This window comes from Heloderma suspectum, chromosome 1 (genome assembly GCF_057233095.1).
Source record: "Heloderma suspectum isolate Gila_16-S chromosome 1, 16-S_ref, whole genome shotgun sequence".
Taxonomy (NCBI): domain Eukaryota; kingdom Metazoa; phylum Chordata; class Lepidosauria; order Squamata; family Helodermatidae; genus Heloderma; species Heloderma suspectum.
In genome coordinates this window covers 10,493,178-10,509,469 of record NC_139458.1, presented here as the reverse complement: position 1 = coordinate 10,509,469, position 16,292 = coordinate 10,493,178, and the positions used below count along the sequence as shown (strand labels likewise).

The following is a 16,292-nucleotide window of genomic DNA, read 5'->3' as shown; positions in this document are numbered from 1 at the left end:
TACACACACGCGCGCGCGCGCGCGCACACACACACACACACATATATATATATATGTATGGGGGGAGGGTGTTAAAAATCCAGGAACACAATTTTCTCCCCTTAAATAGGAAACTATTTTCCTAGTAGTTTCACGGGGGAGGCGGGGAGTAAAAAAAAAAAAGGGGGGGGGATTCTAGGATCTTTTGTCTCCAGCTGTAGAAATCATAGCTTTCAAAAACTTTTCCCAACCTCTTTTGTGCCAGCATCACTTCTGCGTGACTGCTCCTCCTGTTCCCAGTACATCCTATCCCTTCTCAGAAAGTTTAGAGGAGTTAGTCAAACACCCCTTTAGCGCCCCCCCCCCCGGGTCTCTCCCACCCTCCCTTCTTTATCTCACCCCTCTCCTTTTCAACCCCTAAATTAATCGACAAAAAAACAAAAACAAAAAACAAACCCCGCACCAGTGTTCTATTGTATCCCAACCAACATTTCCCCATCCATTTGAAGAAGCCGAGCTCATTTTCTAAGCTAACCCACCAAAAAGAAGCAGAACTCTGGATTCTGTTTTGTATGGGGGGTGGGGAGGGGAGAATGAGAGATTGAGTGGGTCGGGGGAGTGATCGATCAACTTGTTTAGGAACTTCACAAGCAGGGATGATGTGAAAATTTATTTCCCTGCAATGCAACCTCCGCTAAACCTGCCAGCCCATGGAAGAGGATTTGAGCTCCTAGAGTGCACTCCTTTATATGCCTGCTCAGAAGTCAGCCCCGTTGAATTCAATGGGACCTACTCCCAGGGTAAGTGTGTCTAGGGCTTGCAGCCCCTTTACAAGGACATGGGAAGACAAGACCATCACTTGTGCTAGAACCATTTTAATATAATTATACATATCTGCCAAATCCAGAAAAGAAAAGGTTTATGCATATATATCTTTTTTTTTCAATTTCACATCTGCAAGCATAAAAACAACAATGATTTTCTCTGTTTGGAAATTCAAAGTCAGAGCAATTGACCAATGTCTTAAATATATATTTTTTTCTCCTTACTGCTAGCTTTTCCAACAGGAAGCTATCATGTTACAGGTGAATTTAAGAGTCCTTGTGTATTTTTATTTATTGACTTTTTAAAAAATCTTGATGGTTCATTCAGAGACAGATTGTTGTAAAAAGTTTTTTTTTCAGTGCAGTTTACCTCTGGTGAAAGGCATCTTAAAAGAGAGAGAGAAAAAGAAAGAGAAAGAGAGAGAGGTGGTCATATGTAACTCAGTTGCTCAAATTTCACTGTTAATTATAACCTATTTAAAATCACAGCAAACCCCCTGCTGGTGCGGGGTTCATAGTTGCATACAATACAGGAGATCACAGTTTTAAAGTCTAGCACAGATTAAAAACCACAGATGTACCATTTATATAAGACACACACTGATTGTCTCTTAAAAACTACATATTGACTCCTTATGGACATTATTCTTATTTCCCCCCTCTTAAATAAAGTAGTGCAGCTAAGACAATCAGTCCCACAACTCACATAGCTCTGAACTGAGTTCTTTGTTTGTTTCTCCTGCAGCCAACTTTGCCAAAGGTTGGCCCTGAAGCAACTGAAGGAGCTTGAGAGAGAGAGATATAGACATTGTCCATTAAAAACAAAATATTTTAACCAAGAGTTGGAGGAGAAATTGGGGAGGGAAGGGGAGGGGGTGTATTCTTTCCATACACGTGCTTGCGCACTCACATACACGTGCATGCACACACGCGCATGCACACACATGCGCGCAGACACACATGAAAAAAATCTAGACAATTTTTCCTTTTTAAGAAAAGAACCCAATCCCCCCCGCCCCCACGGAAAACCTGGCCCATTGCTGGAAGGAGCTTCTATTCCATCCAGACAAAGAGAAACCCAACAATTGGCTAAAACTATGAAGATCACAGTGGCCTGTGATTCTGCTCTCTGTCCACGTAAGGTGTCTGTCCACTTAAGGCGTCCTTCCTTCTTGTCTTCCTTTCTAGAGCTTCTGAGCAAGAGATGAAATTGGGAAAATGAAATTGGGCATTGTCTTTTTGTTGATTGTTGTTTATTTAATTTGTGTCCTGTTTGTATTTCTCTTTAATTTAAACCAAAGACCTGACTACAAGTGGAATGTCCAACCCGCCATGGGTCTTGTCTTGTCTGCCTCAATGTCATCATTTGTTATTATTATCATTGTCATCATTGTCATTATTGTTATTGTTTATCACAAAGGGTTCCTACTAACAGGTCTTCACAAAACCTGGAACTTCCATGAAGATGTCTGGTCTTTATAATCCAAGCAGTCAGCATTGAAGTTTAGCTTCCAGGAGGCCGTTTGGTCCTTATAATCCAAGCAATCGGTAGTTGAGTTAAAACCCAAACTTGAAGCTCCATAGCCCTGGGAGGAGAGTGCAGCTGGAGACTGGTTGAGATGGCTGGCCACAGCATTGGTACCCATGGGGCTAAGGGCAGCCCCTGGTCCAGGGAGCTGGTGATGCATAGGGGTCAGGTAAGATCCACAATCCATCCCTCCAAAATAGGAGGTGGAGCCAGCATATCCTTGGCTGTAGCCAGAAGCCTGAGTGTAGGTCATAGGGTAGGACCTCTGCATGCATGAAGAAGAGGTGGACAGGGGGTCTGAGAGTGGGGAGATGGAAGCGGGGCTCCAGATGGACACCGGAGCGCTGCTGCTGGAAATGGTTGGAACGGAGGTACTGGCCGGAGGCGTGAACTGCCCACTGGTGCCACTCTCTGAACTCACTTCTCGGGCCGGGGAACTTTTCTTCTTTGCAGGCCTCACTTTGTTCTGGCCACCATTCTGCTGCTGTTGCTGCTGTTGGCGGCACTTGGCCCGACGGTTTTTGAACCACACCTGGAAAACCAAGAGGAAAGAGGAGGAGGAGGAGGGATGTTGGTTAGCCACACTGATCACGGCAAAGACAAAAGGGACAACAGCTGCTGTCACAAGCTAGGTCAGCCTTCCCCACCCTGGTGCCCTCCAGATGTGTTAGACTACAACTTCCAGCATCCCCAGCCAGCTTGGATGCCTGGGGCATGCTAGTTTATACTCCAGAACATCTGGAGGACATTAGGTTGGGGAAGGGAGATTAGATGACAGCATTTAAAGGCAGGTGGAATTCCTCTGAGAAATGTCACGAGTCTCATCAAATGCCTTTTCCCTGCCTCCAAAGTTCCTTGTGGGCTTTGTCCAAGCCGGTCAAGATCCAATATTGCCCCACCAGAAGGTGCTGCATAGCTCGGATGACTGGTTGCTGGGAAGAAAGAGCATATTTGTCTCAAAAATTTGCTTTTGATGGCAACTCTAATCCCAAGTCTGATCAGCTTTGCTCACTGTGTGGAAGGACTGCTTTCAGTGGCTCTGGACTCCCGGAAAGATGCCAGTTCTGGTGAGACATAGATGAAACCCACACAGCACAGCCTAATTAATAATCTGCATTCATATTTTTCATGAAATTTTGCTAGTCTTATAAATGCCACTTTTTGCTTCCCTCAAAAATTCTTCAAATATTTTGCCTAGGAATGGGTGAAACTGTGTTTCCCTTTCTCCCACATTCATTAAAAAAAATAAAATAAAATCTCATGTTCTTTCTCTCTCAAATGTGAAGAACGTTGTGAATTTGGGTTTTTTTAAAAAACCAAAAGCAAACTGAAACAAAATCCTCACCCATCTGCACCAGCAAAATTCAATAGGTGCAGCTATTCTCAGCATGGAGAGGACCACAATGTACCTGCCTGCCCATAGAGCTATTAAAGATGAGGAGCCTGTCAGGAAAAAAGAGGTGGCAACCCAAATTCAGCACTAGCACAGTTGAATACACAGGGATTCAAAGCCAGACTTTCAAGAACTAAAAGAACTAAGCACTCAAAAGTCCTGGGCCTGGATGGATGAACCTGCCCATTTTGGTTTCTCCCACATTCAATTTTTTTAAAAAAATCTCAACTTCTTTTTGTACCAAATATGGAGAACTTCCCAAATTTTGGTAAATTCTTATCAAAACTGAAATGAAATGGAATTCTCAGCCATCCCTAGTTTTGCCCAAGCAGGATGTGCCAGTCCAAATACGCCTGAAAGTTTCTGTTGCAGGTGAACTTTGGCAATAGCTCTGGTCCTATGGAAGTCCACGTTGGAAGTGTTGTGGCGTCATGGAAGCAGGATACCTCCACAGGGCCAACCCTGATCTAGGTGGGGACTTCTCAGCCTGCACAATGGGTGGGCAAGACTGGTAGGACTAGTTGCTGGGAGCAAAATCAGTGGACCCCTAGGCCTTGGAGTTGCCAGATGTCTGACTCCATCATCACTTCTTTCTCCATCATATCTAAGACATCCTTCACAGTTACTTATTTGGTCTGGTTTTCTTTACAACAGATAGAGGCTTCATAACCTTCCTATTCAATGGATCATCACCACATCTGTACCAGAGGCCACGAAGGGGAAGCGGGTGTGGGAAACTTCTCTATGGCATCGATTCAACCTCAGGGATTTTTTTTTTTTTTAACTGTCAATGATTTCACACGTAGAACCAAGCAAACCCAAATGCTTAATAAGGCCACTTTGGGGAAAGGGGGGGGAAGCTCCTCCCAAGCCAGTGAGCTTGCCAGCTTAGGGTACCCCAAGGACCTCCACTTAAGTCCTATTTAAGTCAAGCCCTTAATTAAAAAGAACAGAATGGGGGGGGGGTTAACAATTAAAGGAGCAATTGGGTGGGAGGGAAGCCCGCTTGTTCTTTTAAATGGGCTGTATATTCTATTCCCCTCTAGCCTACCTACAGGATCAGGCCTTTGAATGGGGAGCAACGAGCTGGGAAGGAGATCCCTACAACTGGAGCTGTAACCCTCTGCTGCTTGTTGTTCTGATTCACAGCAGGGTAGGACTGATATGAAAGGCCTTGGTCCCAAGCACACATATGTAAAAGTAAGCTGTCCCCAAATCACTGGGATTTACTTTAAATGCCGTCTTAGATTGGGGTGCAATTCTCTGCTTTTCCTCCTTTTCCCTCTCCACATAACCCCTTCAGCTCTCCAAGGGGCATAAGCTCTCTGGAGTGCTTCCTGCATTGTCCTAATGTTCTGTCCTACTGCCTCCTGGGACTAGTCTGAAACGATGAAGGCCCAGTCTAAGCAAGCATGCATCTGAACAAGGTGGGATGAGGTGATAGAGTCTGGATAGGGTAGAGTGGATTGGACCTCTTTAGACTGCAGGTGTGTGTGCGCGCGCGCATGCATGCGCACTGTTTTGGAATGCCCCATCCAAGTAAATAAAACTCCCTGTCAGTGTGTGTGTGTGTGTGTGTGTGTGTATATACACACATATACACACACACACACGCACACACACACACACATACACACACACGCACACACGTACATACATATGTGTGATTTGAAATGGAACAGTCGATTCTAGCACCTCCCCCATATAATGTGCAGAATAGCTTTATGTCACACACACCTCCCCTTCCTCCCCACCCCAGCAAGTCTCCGGCAGTGCCAGGGAAGCACCTTCAAACTGGTGCCAGGCACACATTCGGGCTTCTGTAGACAAGGTAGACCTAGAGATGTGAAGGAGTGGAAAAAAGCAAAAAATAAAAAATGGAGGGGATGGTATTTTCCTAAGGACCATTTTTGTCCCCCCCCTCCCCCCAAAAAACCTGGAAAAATTGAATAACTTTGGATTATGATTTTTTTTTTTAGAATGTAAGACAGAGTGCTTATATATTGTTACCCAGCCTTTACTCCCCGCAAAATGATTTCTAAAAACTAAAAAATTAAGAACACTTTTACAGAAAGACTAGAGATGTAAAATGTCTGGAAATAATGAAGCCATGGGGGAAAATGTTTGTTTAATCCTCTCTGTAAGATTCCCAGCATAATTATTTCTTTCATTCCTTATTAACATTATTGATCTAAAGTATATTTTGCCAATAGACATTTATGCTCAGTTTCCCAACATGTGAGTGGTGTCACCATTGTGCATCTTTGACAGTAAATGTTTGGTACATATTTGGTACATTAAGTGTAAACGTATAGTTTATTCGGACAATAATTACAAATTTACTGACTGAGTTTACTTTTTAATGTTTTAAAATAGAATGATACATAAAATAACTTTAGGAACAGAAAGGCTGCTTTATGTTCCTAAAGCAGCCTTCCCAAACCTGGTGTCCTCCAGATGCTTTAGACCACAATACCCAGCATTCCTGACCATTGGCCATGCTGCCTGAGGCTGCTGGGAGCTGCAGTCCAAAATATCTGGAGGGCACCAGGTTGGGGAAGTCTGTCTTAAAGCAACGAAGTGACTTAAGATTTGTAAAGAGCACTAAAATAATAAGTAGGGCTTATTTTTCAATTTTTCCCAAATTTTTCAATTTTTTTCCGGAGAAAAATGGTTTTTTCCCATGGCCGCAACCTTTCCAGAAATGTTACACCTCTAGGCAGGCCTGGCTGGGCACTTGTCAGGGACCTGCTGACAAGACACCCCTGGAGTTGCTCCCCCTCTTCAACATTGCAACCTGCTGGTTCAGGTGCCTCTCGCTCTGGCCCAGACAAGGGTGGGGGCGAGGAGGAGGAGGAGATGCCACGGCCTGCTTGCCCCCCAGCTCTCTGCCTGTGAAGCAATCAAGATAAGGAGAAGGATCAAGAGCAGCTGGTGGCAACGGTGGTGAGAAGGTGGACTCACTGAGGGAGGGGCCCACTGGGGGTGCCTTGCCCAAGGGCACCCAAAACCTGGGGCAGCCTTGTTTGTAGAGTGCCAGCATCTTGGTGTTACTCTGGTGTAAACACTTTAGGAAAGGTACACCATGAGCCCAGTTCCACATCGGAGCTGTTTCTCTGCTGCCCAGTGTCAAACATTTTATTTATTGTAAAAAGCAGGCACAAACTGCTACCTTTGTAGTATGCAAAATCAAATCCCTGAAGTAGTGGCCACACAATGCTGCATGGCCGTGCTGACCTCGGCTAGTTTTAATTCCGAATATGGAATGTTTTGCTTGGTAGGGATGGGGGGTGGGGGGAGGAAAAGGAAGAGGAAAAGGAGAAACAGAAGCAAAGAGGAAGAGAAGGAAGAAGTTTGCATAATAGAACCAAGAGGAAGGCATTATATTCTTCCTGATCATCTTCCCCCCTCCGCACCCCCCCCCCCAATGCTAAACTCCTTCTTAATATTGTTCTATGTTACCATTTTAAATGTTGGATTGGCTGTTGGCAAGTTGTTTTTTAACTGAAATTATTTTTGCTGCTTATAATAATGTTCAGTTAGTTTTACTTTTGTTATCATTTATATTGTTAGCCGTTATGCCTGGGGGGTTTTCTTAACAGAAAGGAGGGATGAAACATCTGAAATAAATAAAAACACATCAACACCTTCTCAGTGGTGTTAACATATGTTGCAAATTTGATGCAGACATGTTTAAAAAACATTTTAAAAAGCAGTTATATGTCAGTCTTGTCGGTCTGTAATTGTATTGTGCATGAGCAAATACATGTTCCAAATTCTGTGCGTACATATGCCAAAGAGCTGCCGTGGGTCATGGCTCTCTATCACAGACACACACAGTGCAAAACGTGGTGGTGTGTTGTATGTTAAGTGTAAAGGGGTGCTAAGCCCCAGTAATTTCAGTGAGGGTTAGAGGCCATATCCTACATTACATCTTGGAGATGTTTTAAACTTATCCCTCCAAAATGTTTACTGCATTTGTGTTCTACGTGTCTCTCATACAGGGAGATTTCTTAGGAGGCTGCAATTGGCTGCAGTTCCCTGTTGGGTATGTATTTGGCAGCTGAGAACCCGGGTTTGCCTCTGTGTAATGTATGAAGCCTGTTCCACTTAAATGAATGGCCTTTTGAAGAAATGTATTTAAAATGAATGAAAGAAAAGAAAGCGGGGGGGGGGGAGGAAGGAAGGAAGGAAGGAAGGAAGGAAGGGAGGGAGGGAACATCTTTCTTGGGCATCTCTCTACTACAGGCATATATTGGTTTTACACCTGCTTAACTGTCATGGCTTCCCCCAAAGCACCACGGTAATAGTACTTTACTAAGAGTGCTGTGAATTCTCTTTCAGAGATCCATAGGCCACCTCACAGTACTTCAGTTCGAGTTTCCTGGAGAGAGTGAAAGGCTATTAAACCAGTTTAAGTCTGTGGTGTAAATGTGCCTTGCTGCTTCCGGTAGCTTAGCATATCTTACATGTCCTGGATGCGGTGTTTCCCAGGTCCACCTCTTATGGCAAATCTGCTGTACCCCTTTACTGTAAATATCCTGGCAACTCATTCCTTTTCATGCTTGCAGGAAAGCAAGCTCTGCTGGAATCAATGGAATCTAGGTTAAGGGCCATGTCAAATGCTATCAGTTCCTACATGAAAGTCACAGGAAGCCTGAATATAAATTGTAATCATAGAATCATAGAATAGTAGGGTTGGAAGAGGCCTACAAGACCGTTGGGTCCAACCCCCTGCTCAATGCAGGAATCCAAGTCAGAGAATCCCCGACAGATGGCTGTCCAGCCTCGTCTTGAATGCCTCCAGGGTGGGAGAGGAGAGCCCACCACCTCCCCAGGGAATTGGTTCCATTCTCATATTGCTCTAACAGTCAGGAAGTTTTTCCTGATGTTCAGCCGGAATCTGGCTTCCTTTCACTTGAGCCCATTATTCCATGTCCTGCATTCTGGGATGATCGAGAAGAGATCCTGCCCTTCCTCTCCATGACAGCCTTTCAAGTACTTGAAGAGCGCTATCATATCTCCCCTCAGTCTTCTCTTCTCTTCTAAACATGCCCAGTTCTTTCAGTCTCTCTTCACAGGGCTTTGTTTCCAATCCCCTGATCATCCTCGTTGCCCTCCTCTGAACCCTCTCCAGCTTGCCTGCATCCTTCTTAAAGTGTGGTGCCCAGAACTGGACACAGTACGCCAGATGAGGCCTAACCAGTGCTGAGTAGAGGGGAACTAGTACTTCCCGGGATTTGGAAGCTATGCTTCTAGTAATGCAGCCCAAAAGAGCATTTGCCTTTTTTGCAGCCACATCACATTGTTGGCTCATATTCAGCTTGTGATCGACAACAATTCCAAGATCCTTCTCGCTTGTAGTATTCTTGAGCCAAGTATTCCCCATCTTGTAACTGTGCATTTGCTTTCTTTTTCCTAGGTGCAGGACTTGGCATTTATCCCTATTCAGTTTCATTCTGTTGTTTTCTGCCCAGCACTCCAGCCTATCAAGATCACTTTGAATTTTGTTTCTATCTTCCAAGGTATTAGCTATCCCGCCCAATTTTGTGTCATCTGCAAATGTGATAAGCATTCTCTGCACCTCCTCATCCATGTCATTAATAAAAATGTTGAAGAGTACTGGGGCCAGGACAGAGCCCTGTGGTACCCCACTCGTTACCTCTCCCCAGTTTGAGAAGATCATGTGTGAAGATACAAGGAGTGGAAGATAGTTGGGGTATAGGGGTGGTATTTTGGTGCATGCGTGTGCACATGAGAGAGAGACATTATGATCTACTTTTAAATTTCACTTTATTTCTTACAGAAAAAAGACCTTCTTTGTAGGAGTTTTGTAACATGCGAACCAGTCCTCTAAATATATTTAGGATCAGGAGGTCAACTGAATGGAGGAAGCTTTCCCCAGCCATGGAGTTTGTATTTGTTCCAGGAGAGCTACTAAGTGACACCTGTCATATAAGTCAGGTTTGGGGTTACACCCTGCGCCATGTCCCATGGCCATGTCCCGATCTAACAGGAGGGTAAAGCTGAGCCTTCACTGGAAAAAGTACAGAATACAGAACTCCGTTTTGTCTGATAACCATTGGATCCAATGGCAAAATCCCCATTCGTTTCAATGGAGCCTGGACTACACCTGATTTCAATAAACATTGAGATGGTGGTGATGTATATGGATTGGGGTGGGGTGGGGGGCGGGGGGAGAGATCTTTTCTGTTGCTTTTCCAAGACAGAGATCAGCCAGGGATCTGGTGTGAACTCAAAGTCAAGCACAATGGGTGCAAGTCAGTTAGAGAGGGAGGTGAGAAATTAAAAGTTAAAAAATCAGGACCTGTTTCTTATTTGATGAGACACATACAGTCAACAGGCTCAGGGATGGAAGGAGAGTGGGCTGTATTCTTATGATAAAATGTTTTGAAGAAGCTACAGAGGCTAGTTGGAAGCACCCACAGAAAATGGACGAGGGCCTGTCAGCCTCAGTCCCCAATCTTCTAAGTGCCTCTTCGCACATTACAAACAGCTGCAAAACCCAGCCTACCCTTGAGTGTGCTCTTCTCCAATATGTTTACCTACCAAGGACACGAGTTTGCAAACGTATGCCAATCATATTCTCAGATTTTATTTTGGTGTTCGTCAATGTATGCATAAATCACCTTCCGTCAACCTTCCCCAACCGGGTGCCCTCCAGATGTGTTGGACTATGCTACCTGGGGGATTCTGGGAGTTGTAGTCCAACACATCTGGAGCGCACCAGGGTGGGAAGGGCTAACCTAAGGTGCAAAGTTCAACAAAAACACAACGTGTTAAATGATGCTCAAATGGGAATAAATTCAGAACTGATGGATAGCATGTCCAGTTTTGTACCTTAACATTTTGCTTCCAAATTTAGGGGCATCATTTAGGGAGGCCTCAGGGCATACCTCCTTACTCTGCCTCATCCTGCTCGGTATTTCAGATCCAACGTGTTTATCTACCAGAAGCACCAAGATTTCTCTGGCCAAACAAATGGCTCTGAGTAGGAGATATGAGTGAGAAAGGAACATGTTCACCTTTTTTTTTTAAAAGGGTATGTGTGTGATTGATTAGCATGTGTTAATAAACTATAGTCATATGAGGTATAGAAAAGTATTCAAACAAATGCTCTGAAAATACACCACCGGGATTTAATACCGAATAGCAATATTCAATAAAGGCAAGCTTTAAGCCTTGCTGAAAATCGTCCTGCCCCACCCACACATTTAAACGTGAAATGGCATCCTTGCTTGTCAAGCCTCACCTCAAGCAACTGTGAGAAAACTCACTGTGTGGCCTCAAGGGAATGCACACTTCCGCAACCACTGTTCTGCTGTGCAGGGGTGGGAGGAGGATTGTCCTGACCCTGGCACACCCTCCAGGAGCGCTTGAGAAGAGAAAGATCAGCCACGCGGCTGCAGCAATGCCCTGGCGAGTGAAGGGGGCAAGCCAGACAGAGAACCGTGGTCTCTGGCACTGGCGAGGCGAAGCAGGCCTGGCCTTACGAGCTGCAGAGACGGGGTCCTCTCCAGAAACCTGGTGTGTGAGCTGCTCTTCAGAGAAAGGACATGGGATAAGACGCCTTTATGGGGGTTGTAGTCCCACTCGTCTGGACGACAGGTTTGGGAAGGGTGTTGAAAGAAGAGCTCTACTGGGTCAGGCCAAAGGCCTGTCTCAGGGTTGGGGGGATGTGCAGCTCTCTGGAGGGTGTTGGAGTGTGGCTTCCATTGGCAATGCTGGCTAAGCCTGATGAGACTTGCCGCTCAACAACCCCTGGAGGAACGCACTTGCCCCTCCCCTGGCCTAGCTAGCCCAGCATCCTGTTTCCAGCAGTGGTCAACAAGATGCCTCTGGAAAGACCATGGAGAAGGTACGGAGGTAACATCTCCCTCCCTCCCTCCCCCTCTCCCCCCCACCCCAGCAACCAGTACACAGGTGGGGGGCACTGCCTTAGGACCTGGTGGGCAGACTTCACCATCTCCTCCTCCTCTAACGGTGTCTAATCCCCCTTGGAAGCCATCTACCATCAAAGCTCCAGGGACTATCACTGCCCCCACCCCGCCCCATAAGTTCTTGTGGCAGCAGCCAACATGCAGTGTCATAAAAATAAGATTGGAAAACATTCAGCATGTCACAAGGCATCAACTCAGGGGTGGCCAGCTTGAGGCCCTGCAAGCTCCTGTCAGACTACAACTCCCATCATCCCCCAACACCAGTGATGATTGATGGGAGTTGTAGTCCAATTACAGCTGGAGGGCCACAAGTTCATCACCCCTGCACGAACTTTTAATAATTTCACTTTCCCTCCATCTAGGGCAGCCTTCCTCATCTGGTCCCCTCCAGATGTTTTACATTTCCAACTCCCAGAAGTCCTAACCATTGTCCAGTGGAGGCTGGTGGCTCCGATGTCAGTGGGGCGGTGAATCTGCTCCGGGTTTCAGTCAGAACTAGTCAAAACTCTTTCACACCTTGGAGAGCTCCTTTAGAGTTCTGACTAAAACCCTGAGCAGGTCCCCTGTCCCACTGACATTGGAGCACCCAGCCTCCACTGCCATTGGCAATGCTGGCTGGGAATTATGGGAGTTGCAGTCCAACAGATCTGGATGGCACCCAAGTTGGGGAAGGCTGATTTAGGGAGATCTCCCGCCTCCATGTTTGTTTCCAGTACCTACCACCCACTCATCTTCCACCTGAGCCCCTTGGAAGAAGGACTGGAGATGCGAGTCCATTGAAGCTGCAAATCTTATCCCCCCCCCCCCCGCGCACGCGCACACACACACGCGCACGTGCGTTCAGATCTCTTGGCCTGCTCTCCAATACTAAACTTTGAAATGTTGGCCCACCATACCTCCCCTACGGTTTACCTGCTGCCCCCTCTCACCTCTTGAGGGGATCCTGGAAGTGAGCTGTATGTGGGACCAGGCCTTCCTGTATGTGGGACCAGGCCTTCCTAGAGCTAAGCTGGAATAAAAGAGCAGTCAGAACACCAGGGCCTCTTCCTGTGCTTACCTGCACTCTGGACTCTGGGAGATTAATTTTGAGGGCCACCTCCTCCCGCATGAAGATGTCTGGGTAGCGGGTTTTGGCGAAGAGCGCCTCCAGGACATCTAGCTGGGCTCGGGTGAAGGTGGTGCGCTCCCTCCGCTGCTTCCGAGGGGTGGCTGGGGAAGAAAAGCCAAGCCAAGGATGTCAGGAGACGCCAAGGAGGGGCCATCTTGAGAGCAGCAAAGGCGGCTACCAGACCCCCTCCCCCAGTGGACTCACAGAACTGGGGCATATGCCTTGCCCTTCTGTGTGGCACGCTAGCCAACCCCACAAGCCAGGAACTTCGGGCAATCCCGAGGTAAAGTGCATTTTTCCTCAGAAGCAAGTCTGAGAAGCCCACGATGGACCCTCCTTATCAACAAGAGTGCGCTTTGCTGCAGGCATGTCTGCAGCATGTCTGCCCCTGTGGCATGTCTGTTCAGAAGATCACAGAGACCACTGGGACTTCCTGCCAAGGAGGGACACCTCCTTGGATTGCAGCCAAATCTCTGTGCATGTTTACTCACAAGTCGGTCCCACACTTGCTTCAAGGAGACTCACCTCTCCGCAAAACTGTGTAGAAGATGGCAACCAGCAATCAAATCCACACTCAGGTGGAAAGGAGCCCCACTGAACAGAGTGGGGGCTTCATTCTGCATAAACATGGATAGGATCTGGCCCCTGTCCAGTCTACATCTCTCTGGGAGAAAGTCCTATTCAACATAATGGGTCTTACTTCCAAGTAAACATATGCAAGGGATCAGGGAGGGGAGTACAGGTTAATGGAAAGGACCTGGGGGTGTTCAGAGGAGAAGATGCCATGCCACAAAATTCTATACATCTACTCAGAAGTAAGCCCATCACGTTTAACAGGGCTTTACTCTCAGGGAAGTGTATAGATTGCAGCCTTATTTCAGGAGACTGGAGGAGGAGCCACAAAGACACTACTGGAGAGGAAGTCCCACAGATCTCAGTGGGACCCTAAGCATGCTCGCGTGAAAGTAAATGGACCCAATAGTTGAAACTAGGGCAGCCCCCCCCCCCCACACACACACTGCAGCAGTGTGCAGAACAAGGGATGCACCGTCCTGCACACACTAAACCAGGAGTGAGTCATGCTGAACAGGGCACAGGACTACAGACTGTGGATCAGAACATAAGAAGCGCCACTGTGGATCAGACCAACTGTCCATCTAGTCCAGCATTCTGTTCACACAGTGGCCAACCGGATGCCCATGGGAAGCCCACAAGCAGGGGACAAGCGCAACAGCACCTCCTGCCCATGTTCCCCAGCAACTGGTGTACATAAGCATACCGCCTCTGATACTGGAGGTAGCGTATAGCCATGAGGACTAGCAGCCATTGATTGACTTCTCCTACAGGAACGTGTCCAATCCCCCTTTAAAGCTATCCAAGCCATGCTGCATTTGCAATAGCCAGTTCCATAGTTTAACTATGCAGTGTGTGAAGAACTTACTTTGATCTGTCCTGAATCTTCCACCAAGCAGCTTCATGGGATGACCCCATTGGGATCTAGTATTATGAGAGAGGGAGAAAAATATCTCCCTTCCCACTTTCTCCACACCATGCATAATTTTGTAGACCTCTATCATGTCTTCCCGCTAGCCTAAAAAAGCTAAACCATTCATATATTGTAACCTTTCCTCATCAGAGGGGAATTGCTCCAGCGCCTTGATCATTTTAGGTTGCAATCCTATGCACGTTTAGACAGAGAAAAGGCCTACAAGTCCCAGCTTTGCTGGCTTGGGGGAATGCTGGGAGTTGTAGCCCTTTTCTCTGTCTAAACGTGCATAGGTTTGTGCCCTTAGTTGCTCATTGCTGTACTTCTCACAACTCCACAGTATCTTTTTTTAGGTGCAGTGACCAGAACTGTACACAACATTCCAAGTGTGGTCACACAATATGTTTGTATAAGGTTTTATTTTCGATTCCTTTTCTAATTGTGCCTAACGTGGAATTTGCCTTTTTTTCACAGCAGTGCACACTGGGCTGATGTTGTGACATTCATTGAGCTGTCCACCACAACCCCAAGATCTCTTTCCTGGTCACCACTAGCTCAGATCCTGTCAGGCTATACTTGAAGTTGAGATTTTTTCCCCCAACGGGCATCACTTCACACTTGCTTACATTGAACCGCATTTGCCATTTAGATGCCCATTCTCCCACTTTGGAGAGATCCTTTTGGAGCTCTTCACAATCCCTTTTTGTTTTCACCACCTGAAATAATTTGAGGTCATCAGCACCAATAATTTGGTGTCATCATGAGCTGCTTTGAGTGCCATTTTTGGTAGAAAGGTGGGGTACAAATCAAATGAATAAATAAACATGGCCACCTCACTGCTCAGTCCTAATCATTTATGAACAACTTGAAAAGCATTGGTCCCAATACAGATCCCTGTGGGGCCCCACTGTTGACATCCCTCCATTGTGAGAAGTGACCATTTATTCCTACTCTTTGCTTTCTGTTCCAATTACTGATCCATAAGAGGAGCTCTGCTCTTATTCCAACCATGACTGCTAGGTTTGCTCAGGTGTCTTTGGTGAGGGATGCAAATTCACTGGGGGCAGGGGGCCCTAATGCCTTCACCACCCCCTATCCACACTTTTAAAAAAAGAAGCCCCCAGTCCTTCTCTAAACACCACCAACCTTCGGAAGCAAAAAAAACAGCTTGATAAGGCTCCGGAACAGTGTCCCAGAAGCGCACAAAGTTACACAGACGTCCCTGCAACAAGGCATCCATAATTTGGAGGGCGGGGTGCAGTGGGAAGGTGTTTCCATCCTTCTCTTTCTTTCTTCCACAGGACCACTTATCCATGTCTGCCTTCCAAAGCAATCCTGCTAGGGGAGGCATCCCATCAAAAGGTCCATCAGAGACTTTAAAGCTTCAGTCCATTGCTCAGGCCAGGCTAGCGGGCGGGGGCTTGGCACCAGCTCAACCTGTTCCTACACATTCCAAACAGCTTCAGAACATGCATCGGTCCCCACCCCACCTCTGCACTTCTAAGGGCCCGATCTCATCCAGGGAGAGGATTCCTTTTTGCTTACCTGGGTACCCAACGGATGGGTGGAGAAGATCCATCCCAGAGGTGGTGAGACTCAGTCCATTGACTGCATAAGGTGGTTGCTTAAGATAAGACATCATGCTAAAGTTGGGGTGGGGAGGAGGAAAGATGGCCAAAATTCTGGGTGGGGTGAGTGGGAAGAGGGGAGTCCCGCAATCTCCCTGCTATCTTTTCCTCCTCCTCTTCCTCCTTCTCCTTCAGGAGCTTTGGATGTAAGGCTTGAGAGGAAGACTGGAGACCTCAAGTCTAATTTTTTAAAAGAGAGAGAAAGAAAAAGAGGAATTATTGCAAGACAAGAAGCTGGGCTAATAGGAAGAGAAGACGTCTGGTTCCCGCAGAGCTTTCTGAGCCAGCAAGAGCACCACTTGCAAAATTGCCCAGATGCAGACTGGAAGAGCATCGCTGGGTGTACTACCTAAAGAAACTCATTCCTCTCCCCACCCCTCCCCCA

The 16,292-nt window shown here is 46.6% G+C and overlaps 1 protein-coding gene across 2 annotated transcripts; it reads right to left on the bottom strand.

Moving 5' to 3' along the window:
• Positions 1-840: 840 nt before the first annotated feature.
• Positions 841-16,087, bottom strand: OTX2 (orthodenticle homeobox 2). 2 transcript variants are annotated; one of them, XM_084826508.1, is made up of 4 exons: positions 15,825-15,921; positions 15,445-15,456; positions 12,743-12,894; positions 2,243-2,863 (listed from the first exon to the last, which is right to left on the bottom strand). In XM_084826508.1, the coding sequence occupies exons 1-4, from the start codon at positions 15,919-15,921 to the stop codon at positions 2,243-2,245; spliced, it is 882 nt and encodes a 293-aa protein (XP_084682634.1). The 2 variants fall into 2 exon arrangements, with proteins under 2 accessions (XP_084682643.1, XP_084682634.1); XM_084826517.1 differs by lacking the exon at positions 15,445-15,456 and having other exon boundaries at positions 841-2,863; positions 15,825-16,087.
• Positions 16,088-16,292: the final 205 nt, after the last annotated feature.